Genomic DNA, 20,621 nt, shown 5'->3' on the forward strand with positions numbered 1-20,621 from the left:
CATCTCGTCACAGTGAAAAATTAGTATAAAAACCGCATTCCTTAGAATTTCCTTTTTCGTTAAATCAGAAAGATCCATTAACTGGATACCAAACTATTAAATCTGTTTGTCTAGGCTCCTGGAACTAAATACAATAACTACACAAGGTTGGAAGTACATAATTAGACACTGGAAAATGTCTATTTGGTTTCATCACCCAAAACATTTACACTGGAGAATGTGAAATGACTAGTGAAGACTATTCCGCTTAGAACCATGCCAAAGTGCACTATCAACATGACTGAACGTCCATCTCACTTGATGCTTAATTGTATGCTCTATATTACATTCCCATTGATTGATAATAATAATAATAAAAAAAAATGATACAATGGGTATGCTGTGTGCAATCAGCAAGAATGCACATATAGGGTGGCGGATTGACCATGTCTCTGCCATCTCAACCATTAACACTAAGAAAGAAAGTAAATAAGCCGTTCTTTCTACTTACATGCAACTGCCAATAATCCTCCATAGTGCCAACACAACTTAGGCTGGAAACACAAATATAGCTTATGCTGGACAGCTGCTACCAAATGAACTTCCAAGATTGGTATGGTAAGTATGGTGGAGGGAGACTTTAATTGTTCTCCTTTTAGAGAATTTATGTATATCAATACATTCCTCAAGATCAGCATCACATGTCAGAAGCACCCATTCGTCATCATCATCCAAATACTTTAGGTCGATTTTACCAACATCTTCTACATTGAAACGCCTCATGACCTCGTGCTTAACATCTCCAAAACCCCAGTGTGATTGCAGGCTGAAACGGATCTTTTCCTTCCCAAAAATAGCTTTTACTTTAAATGTACCTGAATCCCGTAAGACCTGATTGCTACTTGTTGGCAAAGGACACAGAGGTTCCATACAAATGTGATTGCTTTGGATCTTTTGACTCTGTGATCTGACCAGAAGCTTGGTTTCTTCTTGACCCATATCATGCAATTCTGCTTCTGTATGTGCTCTCTTTAGCATTCCTCCAGGATGTTCCTCTGTTGTGGCAAAGACATTATTTGTCGGGACTAAATTCTTTGAACCAGTGGAACAGAATAAACTTGAGCTGGAGTTATGACTGCCAGACGAAGATGTTGACTTGGATGTGGTGGTCACAGGGCTGCTATCAGGTTGAGTATTTACTTGTTGCAGACGATCATCGTTTTTAGAAGTAGAGAAGTTGCTGGTCCCGGGATTATTTGGAGAGCTAAGTTCAGGGAAGTTGGTGTAGAAAGAACTGAGTTTAATTGTACCCTCCGCACCATGGACTGAATCGATCACAAGTTGAAGTTTCTGTAATGAGTGGCCAACCTTCTTGATCTTGCGAGAAGGCCACCTGGTGATTCCATGTTGCCTGCATATTCTTTTCAAAGTTGTAGGGCAAACTGCAAGTTTCAAGAAATTGACGAGTAATCAATGATGAGCTCAGATGATAGTGCTCAAGACCCAAATTTGAGACCTCAAGTTTAAGTATAGGACTTTATAAACAAACAAGTTTGCATTAACTAAATCATGTAGTGTAAGAAAGACAAATATAGAAATAATGGAAAATTTTGAGATAACTCTGCAAAAGATGAAAAACTGGATGGATCATATGAGCACGTCTGAAAGATTCCAAACTACAAAAAATAGAGATTAACAAAAAATGGCTGAAAAAAATAGTTGAAACTCTGGAGCTAAGAGCAGTTCCAGGACTTTTCCTGAGAGCTCTCTGAAAGTGTCCATGGATTTTCAATGCATCATTTGAACAGTTGCATGCCATGAAAGGCAGAATATTGCATATTTCTAAAGTTCCAAATTCACAGTAGGAATAGAGTTGTGAAATGACAATACTTTTCTAATTTGAAATTATAGTATGAGTGGACTTTATAGTTTTACGAAACATGTCCTACCTCCAATACTTTTGGCAGCATCTTTGAGGCTCCCAGCAAAATACTGCCTGAGTACCTGCAAACTGATACTCTTCTCGGTTTTCGATCGTCTTCTTTCACCTGCTCTCTTGGCACCTGAGGAATGAGATCCAGTACCAGAAGAAAAATCAAAGGAACCTCCATTGGGTTCAAAATTTTGGTTTGGCTCTGAAAATGTGGTTGCATTAATGGACTCCCTCTGAGTGTAATCCCAAGGGGCTGCCGTGACCTTAAAATTTTCTTCTTGCTCATCCTTGTGATTTTCTGAAACAGCAGCAGCAGTTCCTTTACCCTTTCTTTGGGCATCCATCATTTCAGAAAGCCAGGAAGAAGCATCTTGATCCCTGTAAGGTGGAGAGACTGGTTTTCTTGATTCATCCTCATGCGATTCACCAACGGAAAGGCTGACCTTTTCATGTTGCAGTAGTTCTTTTTCCTCCTGTAATTCTTGATCTGTGACAACACGTAAGCTTCGGCAACTTTGTTGTATCACAGAAGACAGTGAACTTAGCATTATTTTTTGATCTTCGGTATTTTTGCAATCAAGTGGCAAGAAAAACTCCAATACAAAGTCAGCCGACCCTGTGTATATACTTCGAAGGCGTACTGCTACAGCAGAACATAATCCAAACATCCTGGCGTGGTGTGACAGTGGATATTCTGTCTTGCTAAAGGCCGTTATATCTGTAGCAAAACATGGCTGGTTTGTATTGAAAGCTCCACCGGCAACTCCTTCACCTTTAAGCAAGTGATGCTCAGAACATGCAAAATGAAAGGGCACCACTTGTGGATCGCGCACATAGCAAGCTGTGTCGACTGTAGAAACACAAGAAGCAACGTTCTCATCAGATTGCAGGCACCCGCCTTTGCCTTGTTGTATGCACGGAGCCCAAGTCTGAGCCAATGGCAACTTGTGTGTATCGCACACACATGTCAAAGTATATTGAATCTCGGCCAATGCAGCTAGGTAAGACTCATTGCAGTCCTGATATAGAATCATAACTACAATATCAGAAGCTGACTATGGATCTCCTAATCAGAAAGTTAAAGATTTATTTCAGGATCTACCTTGATTTTGGAAGGATTTGATGAGATACCAGAACTTCTTAGATTAACAGCCTACAAGGACAAGAAAAAAAGTTTGTGTAAATCACTTCATTCTCAAAGCAGAGAATCATAGGTGCCCAACATTAGTAGCAGATGTTAGAGTCCTTTTTGTTGGTAACTTAAGAAATGGGAGCTAATAGTGCTATCAAAGACGAGAAAAGTCGCCAATTCTATTTGGAACTCAAAAAGAAGATTAATGTTCTCCCCTTAATCATTAGAACGGAGAATATGGGACAAGGTAGTGAAGAAGTATTTAATAATACGTTCCTTTACAAGCACAAGTGACAGATGAAACCTCAATGATGACACGCGAGTTAATTAACAATCAAAGTTGAAGAAAATAATCCTCAAAGTCCAGGTAAAATTAGTGAACCATATGACATTTAATTTGTTCATCTATCACAATCTTGGCCACGGAGAAATGACAAACAGTTGGAAGATGATTTCAGATATACTAATATTCAGGAAATTGAACATTTAGCATGTTAATTCTTCATTTGAAGTGTCAGCTCACCTACCAACTAAAGGGCAGCCCGGTGCACTAAAGCTCCCGCTATGCGCGGGGTCCGGGGAAGGGCCCGACCACAAGGGTCTATTGTACGCAGCCTTGCCTTGCATTTCTGCCAGAGGCTGTTTCCAAGGCTTGAACCCGTGACCTCCTGGTCACATGGCAGCAACTTTACCAGCTCACCTACCAACTAATGAACATTTAAGTTTAAGCAGAGAGAAAAAGAGCAATTAAGAAATACCTCAAGAGCTTTGCAGACATCTTCAAGCTCGGGGTGATAGTGAGTTTTCTGAATAGTTGTGACAATCTCAACAACACCCAAGCAAGTTCCACTGCCAGTTTCAAAAACAGGAACTGCAATGGAGCCCCTAACATTATGCTGGTGAGCATAATTAACTCGTGGATACTCCTCCCTTTTGAAAAAACGAACATCAGGAGTCCACTCTGGCAGCTTCTTCAAGAACACACGTCCAGGCAACCCAAACAACTCCTTTGAGTCCTTCTCAGCAGCAAATTGGTAATTTTGAGAGACATTTCTGTACTCTAACAGACTCTGGGAGTTTGGGTTGAGGAAGTATGGTTGATTATGAGTAATAAGTACATGTTTGCCTCCTCTCTTGACAGGCACCCATATCTGAATGAGGACATCTTTATCTCTTGTGGAATTTTTTAGGTATTCAATGGCCTGCACCAATCTCGTCTTTACTGATAAAATAGGATTTGGGTTTGTGGGACTGTTTGGTCCAATCCATAACCTCCTACTATTCATTTGAGTAGCAGTGCCTTCAACCAGCTGAAAACTAGGCAATTGAGTTGAAGAATCAGTCCGTGTGTTTTGTCTTGTAGGTGCAGAAAGTTCATCCATTTGGGGGTCAACAAGCACTTGAATTGTGTTTGGAATGGAATGGTTATTATCTAAATATACAAGGGGCTGAGAAGAAGTAGTAAAAGGATGATGAGAGAAATAATTGGATCCTTGATCAGTAGTTGTCTCTAGCCAGAATCCGTCGGAGAGGAATTCACTAAAATCACTAGTAGTGTTGTTGTCAGAGAGCTTAGCCAAGATGTCGTTAAGCGTAAAGGCAGCATCTTCCATAATGAAGAATCAATCTCCCATCCCATATAGAGAAGAAGGTAAGCCTAATTAAATGAAGAAACACACGACATGATCACGAGCCAGAACACAAAAGCAGCCTAAATATGAAAAACAAGAAGAGGAACTTCCATGAAGGATTCCTTTCCTTTGTATTCCAAAACCCAATCAGCCCGGTTTGCACAAACATCATCAGTTAAACTTATTCGTCTGCAACTGCAATCACAAATGCATTTCAGACCACAAAAACTAGCCAGCCATACATTAATTTCCATGCATCAGTAATCATAAAGCTGCAATCTTTGATCCCAAAAGAATTAAACAGGGACGGATTGTGAATCTCTAAGTGTCAGAAATTGAACATAAAGCTAAACGTTCCAAATCCAAAGTGGGAGTTACTCTAATGTCAGGAAAGAAATCCAACACTGATCAAGTTAATACAAAAAAAAAAAGGAAAGGAAATCATCCTATATATGAGCCTTGAGAATCCTCATTAATTTCAACAAAAAAGAAAGAAAGAAAGAAAGAGCAGCAGTTAGAGTTAGAGGGAATGAAACAAGTAGGAAAAGCAACAACTCACTTTGTTGAAAGGGAGTCTTTAATTAAGCTGGCATGTTGTGTCTGTCAGCAGGCTATATGGGGATTTCAAGAACTGAAAACAAGAATTTGGTAAAGTCACTTCACATATATATAGATATTGAATGATGATGATTTGAGAAGTGAAAAGGGGTGGCTTTAATTTGTTGGAATTGAGAACCCCATAACATTACATCCGCAGAAATATACATATAATGAGAGCGCTCTATCACTAGTACTAGCACTACAAGTAGGAAGGAAGGAAGGAAGGATGGAAATTAACTACATCAAAATGAATAAAGGGTGGGGTTGGGCACCTCTATATGAAGTACAATTCGTTGCTGACGAAAGCCAACTTTTAAGAATAGAATAAGATGCACACTTGCACTCTATCGACTGTTCATTTTCTTTAGTGGTCCCCTTACATATTCTAATGCTGCTTACCTGCCGTTGCTCTTGATTCTACTACTTTCTAAGATTCTCAAACAAAGTAATATTAAATCTATTTTGTATTCTTCCCTCTTTTACCTAATACTAATACCAAACGTCATCTCCTATTTATTTTTTTTCTCCCCAAATGATTTAATGTCACATGATCTGAATTTTTACATATACCTCACACAATTTTTCACTTTAATGTGTGTTTAATTATGAAATGAAATTGTATTTTAAATTTGAAAACAAACTCATAATTCTTTTTTCAATTCACTTTTTTATTTTTGAAGTTGTATTTAAGCAGCTTGCCAAAACAAAACCAGTTCAACCTTGGCGAGAATCCAAGATAATCGAATGACCATCAGCAATCGGTTATGATAAATCGATTTCAGATAATACGGGACCTGCTTCAGCAGTTACCCGTATAAATGTATGAAATAGACTCAACATGTAGATAATGAACAACTAAATAGGAGGGAAATGCTACTTAGAGTTAGGTTATAAATATACCGTTTTGTATGGCATGTGATTTTCATCATCTCTCTTGTATCAAGCAAAACATATACTTTTCTGCTCATGCATAAAAAGGTTCTTTCTTATTATTTTTGCTCTACAATTCTTACTTGTTCTATAATCCACTAATATTTCTTCTTTATATTATTGAATTTATTTCATTAAGTAACTTCTTAACATCAACAAACTACTATTTGATCATCATAATTTGCCTGTCCTTGACCTTAATAATTTAAATCTTAGAACTCCAACTCTCCAAGTTATCTTTATTTGTTGTAGCAGGTAACTTATCTTATTTTTAAATTTCACATTTTAAAATATTATTTACACCAATGATATATAAACTTAAAGTCATTTTTAATTATTTTTTTTTATAATTGAAAAAGTGTTGATAACATTTCTCGATTAAAATGACTAATTTATAAGCATGTTTTGTGTTTATTCAATAAGTAGCTAATCAGACTAAAAAGGTGTTGGAGAATTTTCGCCGTATAAAAAAGAAGAAGAGGATAATTAGCAGAGAAAAATGTAGATTAAATAGGAAAGAATGGGAACGAGTCCTTCATTTTCTGGAAAAAGATTCTTAAGCGCTTGGTGCTGAATATGAATCCATTGACCAAAGGGATTCTGATGTTGAGTTAACAAATTTATTTTATGTGTATAATTAAAGAAATGAGTCATCCTCATTTCCTAATAAAGTGTTTCGCTTAGACACTTTCGATTCAATATTATAATAGAGTAGCGGATCCACATGCCAGCTACTGATCAGATCTCATATACATTTATTTTTTATTTAGAAATATAGTTGTGAAATTGAATTTGTGTGATGCATCTTTTATATTAAAGACAAATTAAATAAGATTGTAACTGAATAGCGGATCCACATATTAGCTACTGATCAGACTCCATATACATTTATTTTTTGTTTAGAAATATAGTTGTGAAACTTCGGGGAATGTTCGTGAAGAGGTTTTCTTGATTGATGTATAACATATAACAAACAAACGTGTTTCCAATTAACCAGCAAGCACTTTGCTTGATCACCGGAATAAGAGACTTGTAGGTAATTTCTCATATTCATATTAAATACTAGTAGAGTAGTACCAAATATATATAATAGTGATATTTTATCTAATTTAGAAATAAATAAATAAATAAATAAAATGAAGAAGATAATGTCATGAATGAATTCTGAGATCTTGAAAATAGAAAAAACTAGACATATATAAGTCCGGCACCTTTCCCACCTCTGAGGGACTATTACTACTCCATCTATATGCGGCATCCCGTCTTCCACAATTGCCCCTTCCAATTTCTAATACATAAATTAATCAAACTTACTCATCAAATATAAGACATCTAATTAATTAAACTTGGCCCTTTAATTTGAACATACTCTTTTAGTAAGCCAAAATTATAGTACTATGTTTCTTTCAACCCCTGCCTCTCTGTTCAGTAATTTTAAAGAATTTGAAAGCTCTACTTTAAAGATATGAAGTTGTAAATTAATATAGCCAATACGGTCAACCTTATAATTAGGCCGTTCGGAATCCAGAATGCTGACGATATATTTAAGTTGGAATCTTTTTTTTTTTTTTTTCATTTTCAAGAGAAAGATGTTGGGTAGGGTCATATTTATTAATATATATACACACCGTACGTACATATGTTGAGCTTAAGGCGACTCTCTAATATGGTAAAGGCCAAACTCAACTCAATAGTAGCAGTTCGCCGCATCGCAACAACAAAATTTCGAAGTGCCCTTACAATCACCTCACTAATTTCTCCTTATTCTAACTTCAAAACTCTAATATAATAATTTTGATTTAATAATATTAAAAAAAAAAACATTTATACATGTCATCTATATTAAATTTTCTCATCTTAAATATATCATTTAAAAAATATTATTTTAAAAAGATAAAAATATATTTTTTTCAATAGGAACTAGAAAAAAGAAAAAATTAGATAGGTATTTGGGTGGTAGTCTCGTTTGTGGATTCCTCTTTGGATTCTGAATCAATGAGAGTGCTTTGGCTCTTTTTTTTAATACATGTTCTGATCCTTTTTACGTTGTCATTAATTTTAATTAATACTAATAATAGAATGTAAATATAAAGTATAAATGGGTGCTGACGATATACAAAAAAGTGGGGCCCACAACCTGCCGCTAATGAGGAAGCAACACACATTACAATTTACAACCCCCGCTATGCAATTATTACAACTCTTAATTATTAGCTGATCTCATCTCAATTAATTGATAATTGGTCTTTGGTTTTGCTGCGACCTAACCAACCTTTATGAACGTCAAATATATTATTCTTCTCTTCCTTGGATAGAAATAATCAGAGCATTAGGCAGAGGCTAATAATTATAGATCATGATATGGATAATTAGATACGATAGAAAAAAATTATACTATTATTTGATTAAGGTGCAATCTTACATATTGAAAAACTAATAAAAAATCATAAAACTTATTAAAAAGATAATTATATCTTAAACAAGATTCTTTAACAATTATATTGTGAATGTTATTATATGAAAAATAAAGATCTTCAATATATATAGAAGTCAAAAACTTCTCCTAAGATACATATAGAAGAGCGCTCTTTCCACCCTTCTCTATCAAATAAACTTTTCCACCCAAAAAATTTTTTTGAATTAAAAGACGATTATTATATAAAATTCAGGATAAATAATCGTAATACACTTTCATTTTGTTTATCTGAAGTGGAAAAGTTTCATAAGGAGCTGATCACTACAACCATTTGGGGTGCAATCTCTCAGATTCAGAAGGAGCTATGTCAAAGAAAGAGTCGGCTATCAAAAGTGTACAAAAAGAGCAAATAAATGTAGACAAGTAATAACAATACATATATAGTATTAGGTTGTTGAAAAGGAAATGAATACTCATGTATAGTTTTGCTTTGTTTGGAGGTACCCTTTCTTGACGGTGATTGCCCTTTTTTCTTGTGTGATCTTTAGGTGTATTGCTCTTTGTTTGGTACGGTAATATTTCACCCTTAATTTTATTTGTCAAATTTTATTTTAAAGATACATAAAATATATTTTAAAATGTATTTTTTTTGAAAAAATAATAATTAAAACGGAGATACTAATTAATATACCTTTGCATCTTTATAATCCTCTTTCTCGTTCACTTTTTTCTTTCTTTTTCAATATTAACACCTTTAGTGGTTGTTTGATTATCAAGATAAGGAATAATAGTTAGGCGATAAAATAATTAAAGACATATTTATCCTTTTGAATGTCAAGAAAATCAAAAAGTTGAATGCATAATTTTTACCTTCTAACCTTAAAAGGTCAAATTCTTGTGATGCACCTATCCAATAGCTAGAGGCAAATCTCTTACACATTCAACCTTTTAGAAGTATCTTTTTATACACTTATTTATGCTTGACCAATATTTGAAGCATGTGCATGTCACCCTCCAATAGGATTGTGATACGTTTCATCATCATTTTAAAAAATACTAGTATTAAATTATCATTATATATAACTCCACTTCTATCTTTCCTAGCATGGCTGCCACTATCATGGTTTACCGTGAGAAAATTTCCAACAGCATATATCTAAACAACTGGCCAACCAGAACTCAACAACAAATTGAGTTCAACAACATAAAAAACTACATATATTTTCAAGTTTTCTCAATACACCAAGAATGGCCCGACCTTCACAAGACCCGTGTTAAATCTTTTACATCTAACAGAAATTGTTGATTTCCACAGCAAACCAACAATAAAATACTCAATTTTTATATCCAAAATTTTGAATCTCCTAAGTGGGAGGGAAGACGAATATGGAGAGGGGGCATTTAGTGCAGTGAGGTGTACGGAGCGAATAGTGTACGCGGACTTTATCTCTATTTCAAAGATAGAGAGGTTGTTTCCATGAATACTCTAGCATCGAGTTGGACTGGTGGCGATTATCCGAATCCCAAAACTACGTACGTGGGTTCTATGTAGGAGACAAAATATGGTTTGTGATGAATTTTTCAGACATAATCACACACCTACTTTATTTTTAAAACATGTGTGTGTCACATTGTAGATATGGTGTGTCTTAGACATACTTTATATACTACTAGAAAATTTGAAATTAGTTATGCAATTTCACGATAATTCCTAGCTAATTCAACAATAAATAGCTCTTAGCTAATAGAATATTTATATATATTTCGCCATTAGTCATAAATAAATCAAATTAACATGAATTTTTGCTATTTAAGTACGAAATTTTATTGGCCGTTAAATCTTGTTTTCTTATAGTGTTAAAAGGATTGGCCGTGTTGGAAAGGTGTGTCACATAGGGCGGTAAACCCATAAACTATATATTTATTCTCCTAAATAAAACTAAAAGAAATTCCAAATTTCCAATCAAACACATATTAAAAAGATAGATATACTAGATATATTTGTACGCCATTAACAGAGGAATATTAGCTAGCATGGGTAACAATTATCCCACATGGAGTATTGCTATTGTTTATAGTACTTTGTGGGTCATGTTGAGCAGTTAGAATGTACAACTGGCAATATTCCTAGTCAGCAAGTTTGTTAAGTTTCTGTTAGTTAACTTAACAGTGTAAAGTTCAAGTTAGTTATAAATTTGTTAGATGGTTAGCTTGTTAATCAAGTCTATAAATAGAGATGTTAGCAATAGGAATGTTATTTCATTTTTCATCTTCATTCATCACTATAAAGGATTGAAGCCTGCAATGGAGATAAATTTGGTCTCATGAGTTTGCTTAATTGTTCCACAATTTTTCTTCAATTCTTCTGGAATTAACATGGTATCAGAGCAAGGAGGACAAATCTAGAAATTTATCTCAAGGATTTTGAAGATAAGTTGAGAGATTCAGCTTGAAATTTCAAATTATGACGATCGAGGATGCATCTACAAGAGGATTGGATGGCAGAGCAAAAAGAGGAAGTGTTAATGGAAATGCAATGATAATTGATCATAATCATCTACTTTTCTTAACCAATTCTGATGTACCAGGAGCAATCTCGATTGGAATTCAGCTAACAGGCATGGAGAACTATACGATGTGGAGTCGAGCTATGGAAATTGCATTACTAGGATGAAATAAGTTGGGATTCATTGATGAATCTATTCTGCGCAGTGATTTTGAAGGAGATTTGAAGAAAATTGGGGATCATTGCAATGCGATTGTCATCTCATGACTCACATGTAATGTTAGCAAGGAGTTACTAAGTGGAATCTTGTATTCATCCAGTGCACAACAGGTGGCTTGACCTCAAGGACTGTTTTGATAAGATCAATAGTTCTAGGATTTATCAATTACACATGAATATATTTACCCTCACACAGGGAGTATTGAGTGTTACTGCATATTATACAAAGTTGAAGAATCTGTGGGATGAGTATGACTCAATTTTACCCCCCACCTAGTTGTGAATGTCATAAGTCTAAGAATTATGTAGAACAATTACAATACCACCGTCTACTGCAGTTTCTAATGGGCTTAAATAATGCTTACTCATAAGCAAGGGGTCAGATTTTAATGATGCCAAGTTTACCAAATGTAAACCAAGCTTATGCTTTAGTGATGCAAGATGAGAGTCAGAAAGGGTTGGTAGGTAGCATTCATGATGGAATGAAGTCTTTAGCAATGTATTCTGCAATAAACAATAGGCAGAATCAATATCCAAGGAAGAATTATCAGTCACTTTATTGTGACTACTGCAATATGAAAAGTCATGTGAAAGCAGATTGAAACAAGCTTAAAAATGTGATCATTGTCATGCAACTGGACATGTAAAAGAAGACTGCCACTTGTTAATTGGGTATCCAGATAACTTCAAAGGAAAGAAAAAAGTGAGTATGGTAACAGAAGGGAATCAGATCAATTCACAAACACAGTATCAGCACCAACATGTGCAAAATTCAATGGAAAGGAAAGCACATGTAGCTATAAGGGAACAGATGTATAATGAGCAGGTCACACAAGAACAACTATTATAGCTTTTGAATAAAACCACACCAGAATAACTTCACCCAGTACTGAGTGTGCTGAAAGGAAATAGTGGCATCATGGATTCTCACAACAATGCTCAAAACAATGTCAACAACAGTGTTAACTTGGCAGGTAATGTTATCTCTTATTTGAAGTGGATTATGGATTCATGTGGTACAGATCATATGATAAGCAATCCAAATTATTTACAACTCAAGAGCATGATAGGAAATATATGTAAGGTACAAATACCTACAGGAAAATCAGCCACAGTTTCACATATTGGAGATTTTAAGTTGAATGATAATGAAATGATCAGTGATGTGTTGTGCATACCAGCATTCAAATTCAACCTTTTTTCTGTGTATAAACTGACATGGACTTTCTTGATTGTTTTAAAGTCAGGTGTCATTATTCTTCTGAAATAATTTCTGATAATGATCAAAAATCAATTTGAAAAATATGTTAAATTGTTCAGGTTTGATAATGGAAGAGAGTTTTTAAATTCCCAATGTCATGATCTGTTTATGTTGCATGAAATTATTCATCAAAGATCTTGTCCACATACTCCACAACAAAATAAAATTGTGGAGAGGAAACACAGACATTTACTAGAAATAGCAAGAGCTATCAAATCTCAAGGCCATTTGCCTAACAGATTTTGGGGAGAATGCATAGAAGCTGCCACTTACATTATCAATAGAATTTCATTATCTATTCTGGAAAACATATCACCATATGAGAAGCTATATAACAAACCACCTTCGTTGGCACATCTCAGAGTAATAGGCTGTCTTTTTTTTGCTACAAACTTAAGAAAAGATGATAAATTTGCACCTAAAGCCAAGAAAGCTGTGTTGGTTGGTTATGCTGTTAGTCAAAAAGGATATAAGTTGTTGGACATTGAGTCAAGAGTCATTTTTGTCAGCAGAGATGTGAACTTCCATGAGTCTGAGTTTCCTTTTCAGACATCAGGAGCAATTCATGAGCCAGATTTGCTAATATCTTATTCTTATTTAGAAGATTGTGAACTCACTCCATGTGTTTCTATTAAAGATGTAGCACTTACTGAGTCTTTCTCATTGCTTTGCACAACAAATGAGCACATTACTAGGGATTCTGATATTTATTATTCCATAGAGAATACTGTAGGTGGATTGAAGCTATGAAAAATGAATTAACAGACAATACTTCAACTCAGACTCAGATATCACCCATTGCTACTAGAAAGTCCAACAGACCTACCAAACCTCCTATTTGGCATGCAGGCTATGTGTTAACAAAACCAAAAACAACATTTGGAACTTGTTTATACTCCATTTGTGATGTGGTAGATTATTAGAGTATTTCTCCACCCTACAAGAGTTTTGTTTGTAAGTTTTCTCAAGAAAAGGAACCTAATTCTTTTCATGAAGCCATACAAGATCGTAAGTGGATTAAAGCTATGAAAAATGAGATACAAGCTTTAGAAGATAATCATACTTGGGAAGTTACACAATTTCCTCAGGATAAGAAGGCAATAAGATGCAAGTGGGTGTACAAAATCAAGTATAAATCTGATGGTGAGGTGGAAAGATTCTGTCACGCCCCGGGAGGGTATCCTAGACGTAACCGGCACCCGAAGGCCATTTCTGACCTCCGAGCGAACCACCTGGTCCAGTCACTCCTTCATTCAAGCACATTTTCTTAGCAGGAACTCAATTTAAAGAAATACTTTTCATAATATAAGGGCCGAAGGCCAAATATTTACAATCAAAAGAAGACAATAAAAATAGGACTCCCCAAGATGACCGCTCGACCTCCCTACACTCCAGTCTATGAAGCCTCTATTCAAGTCTAAAAGGTGACAATGACAAGACCATGGCTACCAACAATCTAAATAGAAGAAAGGACAACAAAACTGTACAAGAAGGCCCAATATCCTCCGGGGACTAGGAGGACTCACCGACTGGCTGGAAGTGTATGTGGATCTTCAACGGGGCGCCGGTTGATGATCTCTAGTACCTGTATCTGCATCATGAAACGATGCAGGCCAAATGGCGTCAGTATATGGAATGTACGAGTATGTAAAATGGCCGAATACAACGATCATCAAGGAAGAATCAATCAACTCGGGAGCTCAACTCAAAAGGAATGACAACTCAATCAAATGTCCTAAGTCTAAACAAGGATATGATTTAGACTGGACCAATCATATACAATTCAACTCAATCTGACTCAGAGTACTATCAAAACCTATTTGGGAGTTTCTCTTAACCGAAAACCATCACTTATGAGCCAGTGAAAGTACAACAAACCGACGTTGTTGTCGCGTCCGTTCATACTTTGTCAGGGCATGAACGAATCAACAAATCATGGATCCAATCCAACCAGGTCCTATAATGTCAGGACAAATCTCTCGGGGAAGCATCCGACTTTAACGGTTCCATCCCCCCTACGTTTGGCGACGCAGTTATTGGGTTCGAGTATGGACTATACTCTTTCCCAATTCGGTGCTCGATACTCCTCCCAAGACTCAATGCTCATAAGACTCCATCCAATCAACTCAATCAAATCATATCGACAAGTCTCATTACAACCTTGTCAACTCATCAACTCTATCACAATCAAATCTCAATCATATCTTCAAAAGAGGTTTTAAATGCACATATATAACACCATCTAGATATAACCAATCATTACCTCCATCCATTTGAGAAACATTTGAGGCTCATCACAATTTCAAGACTCTAAATTTGACCTTTCATATTAAGCAACATGTTTAAGAAAAATAACATCCTTTATCAAATCTACATAATTTAGAAGATCAATAAAACATATTTAGCAACTCATTTCTTCATCATCTCATACTCACATAAGGGCTCATTTTAGTAACCTCTTAGCTCAACAATATTGACACATAAATAATCAAATAAGATGGAAACAAAACTCATTCAAACATGTACCATACCAAGAACTCCATTCCCATGAATATCTAACCTCAAAACAAGAATAGGGCACATGGGTGAACTCAACCCATGTTTTGGATAGCCTTACATACCTTAGTGAAGACTTGAAGAAAACCTTGTAGTTGGGTCTTCAATGGAGGACTCAAATCTTGAAGTTCTTGGACTCCTTTTTGTTGGAAATGGAGAAGAAGAGAAGAAAGAGGAGCTAGGGCTTTTAGAGAGAGAGTGAGGGCTGAAGAAATGATCTCAAAATGGTCTAGGGTGATACATATATAATTTGGGACAATTCCCAAATTGCCCTTTCTCCAAAATCTGAAAAATTAGGCCAAAATGCCCTTGGCGCGATAGTGGCGCGTCGCGCCCTTGTAGCGCCAAGGCCAATTACGCCTAAAAACCTGCACACCTCGTTATGGCGCATCGCGCCAAGGACCAAACTACTGAGGCATGTTTCTGGCACGATAGTGGCGCGTCGCGCCCTTACAGCGCCAAGCCCATTATTCTGAATTCTGGGAATTTGGCCTGAAAAACCCTGCACAACTTTTAGTGGCGCATCGCGCTAAGGACCAAACTATTGAGGCATGTTTCTGGCGCGATAGTGGCGCGTCGCGCCCTTACAGCGCCAAGGCCATTTCCCCAGTAGTTGCAACCCAGGCCAAAAATGAAATTCCTGTCGTGCTAGTTCATCTTCGGATCGTCATATCTTTTGACTCCGAACTCCAAAATTTATGTTCTTGGTGGCGTTGGAAAGAAGACTCGACGACCTTTAATTTGATAGGTCGTGGTCCACCCAGATTGACGTCTTTCAAAAGATAGGGTCGTTAAAAATCGATCCTTATATGAACTCGTCCTAAACTTAGCCACGACGGATCTTTTGGACTTAGCTCGGTCCTAGGGGTCCTCAATGACCCCATATCACCTCCAACGCTCTTAAATTCCTCAGGGACTCATCTTAACTCAAACACATACTTCGAAATAAATACAATGGGCCCCACACGTATACAAAAAAGGCCCGAATCTTAGGGAAAATTTTGAGGGGTGTTACAGATTCAAAGCTAGGTTAGTAGCCAAGGGTATAACCAAAAAGAGGGCTTGGACTATCAAGAAACTTTTTCTCTTGTTGTGAAAATGGGAATAGTTAGAGTTGTTATAGCACTCGTTGTTGCACATCATTGGCATATACACTAGATGAATGTATTTAATGCCTTTCTGCAAGGAGATTTGAATGAAGATGTATACATGGAGTTACCTCTAGGTTTTGTCCATAAAGGTGAGAAGGGGACAGTGTGCAAGCTCACCAAGTCACTTTATGGACTCAAACAGACTAGCAGGCAATGAAACATCAAGTTAACCACAACCTTGATTGAATCTAGTTTTCAGCAGAGCCATTATGATTATTCTTTATTCATAAAACATCAAGGAGAGAGTTTACTCATGGTACTAGTATATGTTGATGACCTGTTAGGAAATGATTATCAACTGATTTTGGAGACAAAGGGAATTCTTAAGGATAACTTCAAGATTAAAGATATAGGTGATTTGAGATATTTTCTAGGGATTGAGTTTGCTAGAAGTGCAACTGGAATCTTCATGCATCAGAGGAAGTATTGCCTTAAACTTATCTCAGATATGGGACTGTCAAGCTCAAAGCCAGTTGGAGCTCCTATTGAACTGAATCAGAAGCTAACTACTGCAAAATTTGACTTACACTTTCCTCCTGCTGATGAAAAGGACAAGCTGCTAGATGATCCTAGTAAGTACCAAAAGCTAGTAGGATGATTGTTTTAATTGACAATCACAAGACCTGACATTGCATTTGTAGTACAACTACTGAGTCAATTCATGCATAGTCCTAAAACCTCTCATATGGATGCAGTAATGAGGATAGTTAGATATGTGAAACAGTCACCAAGTGTTGGGATACTTATGTCAGCTACTACTGCTGATCAGTTGACTGCATATTGTGATGCAGATTGGGCATCTTGTCCAAATTACAGGAAGTCTATAATTGTCTGCATGGTTACATATGGCAACTCTTTGATTTTATGAAAGTCTAAGAAGAAGGACACCATTTCAAGAAGCTCAGCTGAAGCTGAGTACAGAAGTTTAGCTTCAACAGTTGCAGAAATTGTGTGGCTAGTTGGTTTATTCAAAGAACTAAGAGTATAAATGAAGTTGCCAGTACCAGTGTACAGTGACAACAAGTCAGCTATCGAGATAGTTGTCAATCCAGTGTTTTATGAACGTACTAAACACATAGACTTTGATTGTCACTTCATCAGGGAGAAGGTTCATCTTGGATTGGTGCAACCTATGTACTTGAATACAACAGAACAACCTGCAGACTTTTTTACCAAGGGACTTACTTGTATTCAACGTAGATATCTACTTACCAAGTTAGGAATGAAGGATGTTTTTCACACGCCTAGCTTGAGGGAGGATGCTGAGTGGTTAGAATGTACAACCGGCAATATTCCTAGTCAGCAAGTTTGTTAAGTTTCTGTTAGTTAACTTAACAATGTAAAGTAGAAGTTAGTTAGATGGTTAGCTTGTTAATCAATTCTATAAATAGAGATGTTAGCAATAGGAATCTCATTTCATTTTTCATCTTCGTTCATCACTGTAAAGGATTGAAGCCTGCAATGGAGATAAGTTTGGTTTCATGAGTTTGCTTAATTGTTCTACTATTTTCCTTCAATTCTTCTGGAATTAACAGCTCAAGCCTCAATGCATTATCATTGTTGCCTATAAATAGTAGTCTTGGAACTTATTTGGATAGACTTATTTAAAGTATTTTTAAGCCAAAATAGTTTTTGAAAAGTGTTTGTATGCACTTGATTTTAAGCTAAAATGACAAAAACAAGTCATAAAGCTTTCTAATTATAACTTATAACTTTTAGTTTATAAAGAAAAAGCCAAAAGTCAATCCAAATAGGTTGTTAATATATGTAAAGAGTTGGATTCTAAGCGATACAAAAGTAATATATTAATATTTTGTGCTTTCAAGCTTTCTATTTTTACTAAATCTTAGCTCTCAAGCATTTTCATACTAATATATCTTCGGATCTAAGACCAGCTACACTGAAACGTCTTCGGATCCTGTGCTAACATCTAGCACTTAAACTCCATTGCTTCCTCTGATTTGCTTTAACTTTTTTCTTTCTTTCTGTTTTTACTTAGATCATTTAGAAATATATTTAAACGTTAATATAATAGTTAATCAACGAATTAAATCAAGACACATGTTCTTGACCTCAAAACAAATTTAACTGTATCATTTTTTCGATAAATAAATTGATAGTCTAATAATAGATCCATGAGAAATCTCATGAGCTTCTTGATTTTGCGTTTTCTTATCGAAAATTATTTGCAGATGAAGACACAATCAAAGGGTCCCGCTAAGAATTTGTTCCATTATCGTACGATCTATTGTTTATTTAGAAAAGCATACGCAGACGCAGTAATAAGAAGAGCAATACATCTAATGGATGAGCTCGTTTTGTTAAGCTAATTCTTTTTAATTTCTATGGGAACTCACATGCTTAACCATGAGTTATTCGTACTACACTTATTACATATGCGAAAGTTACAATCTAATAATGGTTGCATCGCATGGACATTATATATTATATACAACATTGAAAGTAGCAAAAGATTGAATTAAAATAAGATAACAGATGCATAGAATAAGGTTGATGTGTCATCGAAAAGGATGTTAAAGTACATTAATCCACATATGAGTAATGACAACAGCACATGGTCGCTGTTCCAAATTAATGTGTTTATTATCATTATATGTCTCTTTCATTCCCTCTTTTCATTTGCTTATGTCATATTTTTAGGTCTCATTATCTATTAACTAATCTTTTTACTTACGTGCATTCCACACCAACTCTTAAGTTTATTGTTTCTGGAGGATTAGTATATTGGTTATGATTAAAAGAGTTTGATGCTAGTTGGTGGATCTAATATAAGGTTCTCCACACTCCTGTTTAAAATATATAATACTATCAAAGGTGGATCTAAAATGAGTTCATACAAATTCAACAGCTTTTTTTAGACCTTATATATGTTTTAAGAAATTAATTTGTTAAATATCTACATATATTTTGATACAGAATTCAACAACACCACATTAATTTAATTTAGTATAGTTCCATGGCATGGGGTATGAAGAAGGTAGATTGTACATAGATCTTATCTTTACCTTAGAAGTAGAGAGATTATTTCCGGTAGACCTTTTCTCAAGAAAAAATAGTCCAAAACAGTTTCAAAAAAAGTAACAGAAGTACAAGAAACAACAGATAATAACAAAAGCAACAAATAGTAACAGAACAAAAATTACTACAAAACAATATGATAATCGAGGTACAAGGAACAATATATAGTAACAAAATTTGAAGGACAAGAAATTACAGAAGCAACACTATGACTATTAATATGAACCGACAACAAGACACCATATTGCTACCTACTAATCTTTTATCCTAATTTATGTCCTTCACAATCTCCTATCTAAGGGCAGGTCCTCAATAAGCTAAAATTACGTCATGTCCTGTCTAATCATTTCTCTCTAATACCTCTACCTCTCCTGAAATTAGATATAACCAACCTCTCATACCTTCATATTAAAACATCAGTAAATTTATTTATATAAAAAATTATTATAATATATTAATTTAAGATGATGGTAGAAATTCATAAAACTTTTAAAATTTTAATTTGCATATGTATGGTATCTCCCTCATGTCTCTTTCACCTTTTTCGTATAAATTTGCATAAAATTACTTGCCAGTTACTGTAGCTTGGAATCTCTATGCCGCTTACGCCAGCATTGATCGTCCATCTTCCTCTTGTTAATTTACTTGCAAGTTGTAATGAGGCAACGTCTTTAATTGCCGATACATTTAATATATTTTAAGAGAGTGATATATATGCTACATGCAGGGTGTGTTTGGCAGAAGAAAAAATATAATTTAACTAAACGGTGTTGGGGTAGGATGGGTTGGGAGATGGGGCTTGGGGGTGGGAAGCGTTGAGTAGGTGAGTGGGAACAAGACAATGAAATTAGAATGTTACTTATAGTGCAATTAAATAAGTCATTTTTCTCAATCATAACTTAAATTTGGGATTGAATCTTATTTTGATGCAAACAACTGCTACAGATCATTTAATGAAGAAAAGGGTTTTCAAATAAACCAACAAAATTAAGTTATGCATGTTGGAATTTCAATTATAGAAATTGATGAGTTTGCCTCAACACAAGAACAGGAGAATAAAGTTTATCAATTCCATAGTAAATACGAAGATATCCCCCCAAAAAATAAAAATAAACAAGGAGAGATCTTTTTTAATTATATCCTTATCCTGTGATCATCTTAATGAGAAGTAGTTTGTGTAAGTTGGAACTTTAATATTCAATAGTCAGACACGTGAATTAGTACCTACGAAATTACTCCCTCCCATTTCATTTTACTGGATTCTTATA

At 35.3% G+C, this 20,621-nt stretch overlaps 1 protein-coding gene across 3 annotated transcripts; it reads right to left on the reverse strand.

Annotated features, from left to right (window-relative positions):
- Positions 1-158: 158 nt before the first annotated feature.
- On the reverse strand, positions 159-5,510 carry LOC129885253 (protein NLP2). 3 transcript variants are annotated; one of them, XM_055959465.1, is made up of 5 exons: positions 5,235-5,510; positions 3,803-4,701; positions 3,015-3,065; positions 1,929-2,931; positions 159-1,421 (listed from the first exon to the last, which is right to left on the reverse strand). In XM_055959465.1, the coding sequence occupies exons 2-5, from the start codon at positions 4,655-4,657 to the stop codon at positions 553-555; spliced, it is 2,778 nt and encodes a 925-aa protein (XP_055815440.1). In that variant the 5' UTR covers positions 4,658-4,701; positions 5,235-5,510; the 3' UTR covers positions 159-552. The 3 variants fall into 3 exon arrangements, with proteins under 3 accessions (XP_055815440.1, XP_055815438.1, XP_055815439.1); XM_055959463.1 differs by having other exon boundaries at positions 3,803-4,870; XM_055959464.1 differs by lacking the exon at positions 5,235-5,510 and having other exon boundaries at positions 3,803-5,211.
- Between the last annotated feature and the right edge of the window lie 15,111 nt (positions 5,511-20,621).

Source organism: Solanum dulcamara, chromosome 4 (genome assembly GCF_947179165.1).
Source record: "Solanum dulcamara chromosome 4, daSolDulc1.2, whole genome shotgun sequence".
Lineage (NCBI taxonomy): Eukaryota > Viridiplantae > Streptophyta > Magnoliopsida > Solanales > Solanaceae > Solanum > Solanum dulcamara.

Bases quoted from the DNA above. Each gene is read 5' to 3' on its own strand.
- LOC129885253 (XM_055959465.1), bottom strand. From the start codon at position 4,657: ATGGAAGATGCTGCCTTTACGCTTAACGACATCTTGGCTAAGCTCTCT. The intron at 3,066-3,802 runs GTATTTCTTAAT...TTGTCCTTGTAG, and splicing joins ATGTCTGCAAAGCTCTTGAG to GCTGTTAATCTAAGAAGTTC. The intron at 2,932-3,014 runs GTAGATCCTGAA...ATTCTATATCAG, and splicing joins CAAATCCTTCCAAAATCAAG to GACTGCAATGAGTCTTACCT.